This window comes from Polyodon spathula, chromosome 1 (genome assembly GCF_017654505.1).
Source record: "Polyodon spathula isolate WHYD16114869_AA chromosome 1, ASM1765450v1, whole genome shotgun sequence".
Lineage (NCBI taxonomy): Eukaryota > Metazoa > Chordata > Actinopteri > Acipenseriformes > Polyodontidae > Polyodon > Polyodon spathula.
Genome location: NC_054534.1, coordinates 23571696 through 23576199, shown reverse-complemented (window position 1 = coordinate 23576199; position 4504 = coordinate 23571696). Strand labels below are relative to the sequence as shown.

Below are 4504 nucleotides of genomic sequence, written 5' to 3'. Positions count from 1 at the left end.
AAAAATGTACACAAATATGTACATAATTATTGTACCTGGTTTTGACCCTTGAAGATTTGAAAACACATTAATTTACTTTTTTAAAAAAAAAAAAAAACATATGTAGTATTTCTTTTCAGTTATTAATTGTTTAAATGGGTGGAATAAAAAGCAGCTGTGGCTTGTTATCGTTCCCATTCTCAACGATTGCCCGCTGAGCTCATAGACATTCACTCGGTTTTCTCCTCTGCATTTCCAGTGTGTTCATTGGCAAAGTCTGTTGAAAGGTTATACCTCCTCCTAGTTTAAACAGCATTCGTTGATTGGTGTGTTTGGATGCCGCTCAGCAGACAGAAAGCAGGCGGGTTTGTATTCGTTTGTGTTGAATTTACTTGACCTGACAGAGAGGAAAACAGCGCTGTGCGAAAGCTTACTTTATCACCACAGTAAGTGCGTTTTAAACCAAATGACATAGCTGTTTATAGTGTTTTATAGCACTTATAAAAATTGAATACCTTAAACACCAACCCCAAGAGTGTATTGTCTGCTTAAATTATGTAAAACTAAATAAAATGTAATTTAAGTATAAAGCAAAGCGCAGATGTTTTGGGCAAGCTTTAGCTTCGCATGCAAATTTCAATTCCTGAAGTAACTTACTGTTAAAAGCACATTTTGAACGAAACACGGATGCAGTTATAGTGTACATTTGATAACATGAAATGCAGTAAATTAACTTTTTATATTACATTTTCTATACTGTGTACTTGTAGATCTGTAGATGTATTCTATTTAGCTGTTGGGCTGTTTTCTTCAAATGTTGATGTTATAAGCGTGTTGCATTACTGGTCAGTATTCTATCCTTTTCACAGACAACAACCTTCGTCATCTTGGATTCGCTTACAGTTCAATTAAATTGCTTAAGGACAAGATCACTGATCATATGTACCAGGTAACTGGTACGCTGAAGTTCATTAGATGTTTTTAATTTTGAAAGCGATGTGTAGAGAAATCTGACGAAAAAAAAGTTGAAAGATAAACAGGTGCAGGTTATGCTTAATAACTGACTGCAAAATCTCGGCGCATCGCTTTAATAATATCAAAAGAAAAATATGGTTGATGTGTTTTCTGGTCGGACGCTTCTCAATAAAGATGGGGATCCCGTGGACGCTGAAGAAGCTCTAAGAAATAAAGTCGTCGGCCTGTATTTCTCTGCTGGCTGGTGCCCTCCTTGCAGAGATTTCACGCCGATTCTATGTGACTTCTACACTGAGATTGTTGAGGAAAACGACCCACCTGCCCAGTTCGAAATAGTTTTTATCTCTTCAGACAAGACGACAGAGGATATGGTGGAGTACATGCATGAAATGCACGGGGACTGGTTGGCGCTGCCATGGAGTGATCAGTATAGGCAGTAAGTGTACACTTTCATACCTGACATCTAGAAAAAAAAAAGCGTCATAAAAGTTTGGAAGTACAGTGCAGTAGAAATCCGTTTCAACGGGCAACTTTATATAGCGTATATTAGCTTTCTCCATAAAAAGGTTTTTAAAGACACACATCAGAAACGCAGAGCGGTTTGGATCTGTGTTCATTTGCACACTGGTACTTCACATTAACTGTATTTACATTTTTTTGTAATGACACAGCTGTGCATTACATTCTAGCTTTTGAAATAAATGCCATGTGTGCCTACCTAGGTGTCACTGAAAATGTAAAAATGATATTGTGTATAGTAGCAGTATTATATTCATAACAGTTGACTTAAATTCCTATGAGTCCCTCATTTCTAAAAAACAGACCCCATGTAATTACAGACGCATGTCTATAATGTGTTAAATGTTGTCAATGCTAAATCTCAAGCATGTAATCTCCCTCTATCTCGCTCGTTTTTAAACTGTTCTAGATTTGCTTGTAGCTTTATATAGGCATAAGTCTGTTGTGACACTAAGGTGCCCTTAGGCATTTCCCTCCAGTCTGTAACTTACTGCAGTTGTTTGAAAGGGGACCCTATTGTCTCAATAAATTAGCATATATTAAACACATTTTTGTGACATTACTTTATCAATTCAAATATAGGAATACGTGACAGAATGGAATACAACTGTTTAGTAGGTTTCTGTAGCCCTAACTACTGCACAAAAGCACCAGCTGTAACCTTGTATGTAAGAGGTTTAAGAGTCAAACACTAATGGAACTAAGTATAAAAAGTAGGTTAAACACAGATGCCTGCATAGAAAGCAGTGGGTGATATGTCTGAATTTAATTTTAACATTTATGGAATCACTAAACATTGAACCCTTTGAGCAATAGTGTATAATTAAAATAAATAAAGCGTGAAGATATACCAGATTTTTTTAAAAAAAGGAATTGAATGTAACTGTTTGGATTAAACGTGTTCCTCTCTTCCAGTGAATTAAAAAAGAAGTACAACATCACAGCCATACCAAAGCTGGTAATTGTGAAAGAAAACGGAGAAGTCATTACTGATAAAGGCCGAAAACAAATCCGGGATCAAGGGTTGGCCTGCTTCAAAAACTGGCTGGAAGTGGCAGAAATTTTCCAGAATTTTTCAGGTTAAACATAAGTTATGGTATGAGTTAACTGTTTTAACATACTGAGAATGTACATTTGTACATTTTTTTAAATAGAAACCTATGCAAATATATAAAACATTTAGACCTATTTAGATTATTATGTAATTCATTTTTAGATATGTGTGCAAAGAGATAGTCCAAAGAGTTTTGTAGCTTGCAGAGGAATGTATTTATGTGTTCAATTTATATACGTTAAACATAGACAAAACTTTATCCCATTTGGGCTTTGGCAATGATTGTGAAAAAAGGCAATTTCTATTAAATTAGCTTATTTCAATGTTATATTGATTTCCTTAGTTTATCAAACATCCAACAGTCTTAATGGAATTCAGTGGATGGAAAATATACTTTTTGTTCTCATCAGAAAATATAACATTTAAAGTCTGTCATCTAAGCTAAAATGCTCTTACCAGTCCAGTGCCAGATGCCAGATGTTGTTACTGACATGTTCTTAACATCGCCCATAGCAAGGAATGAGTAATTAATGTATAGGCTAGTTGTAAGAAAGCTATTGGCATCTGGCTATCTATTGGAATTAAATGTATTAACGCAATGCACTAGCATGGCATACATATTGTTACAGGTACACTTAACATTAATATAGCAATAGAATGCTTCCCTTTTTTGTATTTAGTTATATGTAAGATGAAATAAATGTATGAGCACCTGTACATTTCTTGGTACTGCCTTCCTAATATTTGTAGCCACCAAATGTGAAAAACAAATCTTTGGAAATGGTTTTTTTTTTTTTTTTTTTTTTTCTGCTTTCAATAAATAGAACTATTTATTTAAACATGCAATTGTTGTTTATAGTCTTAAAGGAGTCACACTGCACAATGGTACAACAGTCACACTTTTTTTTTTTTCTTTTTAAATATGAATAGGCTATAATATACTAAAGTTGGTGTAAAAAAATATATATTTTTGAATCAGTCTTGGATGGTAGAACATGGTGTTGATTTGATTTAGAGATTAAACTAAATTGATGGAAAACCTAACCACTAACCCCACTTCCAGGTTTGTGCTGATGGTGCATTTAAAATGTATACAGTGAACTGCACTCAGGGTTTGCTTTTGTTTTGGAACAATTCAGTCCGATTTAATTAGCTTGTGTTCAGTTAATTTGTCTCAGGGGATCACATAGAATTTGTTTGTCTTGAGTAAACAAAGAGAGATTGCTGACAACAGTTAATTGTTTTGAAAACTGCTTGAACAGCGAACTGGGCAGACACATGGCAAATTACATTTAATAGAGAAACGTAAGGTACTGCATGCAGGCAACAAAAATGTGCATTATAAATATCATATGGGAGATACTGAAATTGAAGAAGGAATCTATGAAAAAGACCTAGGAGTTTTTGTTGACTCAGAAATGTCTTCATCTAGTCAATGTGGGGAAGCCATAAAAAAGGCCAACAATATGCTTGGATACATTGGGAAAAGTGTTGAATTTAAATCAAGGGAAGTAATGTTAAAACTGTACAATACATTAGTAAGACCTCATCTAGAATATTGTGTTCAGTTCTGGTCACCTTGCTACAAAAAGGATATTGTTGCTCTAGAGAGTGCAAAGAAGAGTGACCAGAATTATTCCGGGTTTAAAAGGCATGGCATATGCAGACAGGCTAGAAGAATTTAATCTATTGAGTCTTAAACAAAGAAGACTATGCGGCAACCTGATTCAAGCATTCAGAATTCGAAAAGGTATTGACATTGTCAACCCAAGGGACTTTTTCGAAACAAGGACCAGGAGTCACAAATGGAAATTAGACAAAGGGGCATTCAGAACAGAAAATAGGCACTTTCTTACACAGAATTGTGAGGGTCTGAAACCAACCAGTAATGTTGAAGCTGACACCCTGGGATCCTTCAAGAAGCTGCTTAATGAAATTCTGGGATCAATAAGCTACTAACAACCAAATGAGCAAGAT

The 4504-nt window shown here is 35.0% G+C and overlaps 1 protein-coding gene across 1 annotated transcript; it reads left to right on the top strand.

Moving 5' to 3' along the window:
• The first annotated feature begins 341 nt into the window (after window positions 1-341).
• LOC121294391 (nucleoredoxin-like protein 2) lies at window positions 342-3298 on the top strand. The gene is made up of 3 exons (XM_041218069.1): window positions 342-425; window positions 849-1390; window positions 2389-3298. The coding sequence occupies exons 2-3, from the start codon at window positions 1089-1091 to the stop codon at window positions 2555-2557; spliced, it is 471 nt and encodes a 156-aa protein (XP_041074003.1). The 5' UTR covers window positions 342-425; window positions 849-1088; the 3' UTR covers window positions 2558-3298.
• The last annotated feature ends 1206 nt before the right edge of the window (window positions 3299-4504 follow it).

What these genes read in the sequence shown, in the direction of transcription:
- LOC121294391 (XM_041218069.1), top strand. Translation starts at nt 1,089, where the DNA reads ATGGTTGATGTGTTTTCTGGTCGGACGCTTCTCAATAAAGATGGGGAT. An exon ending in TGGAGTGATCAGTATAGGCA is followed by an intron (nt 1,391 to 2,388) that starts GTAAGTGTACAC and finishes CCTCTCTTCCAG; the next exon opens with TGAATTAAAAAAGAAGTACA.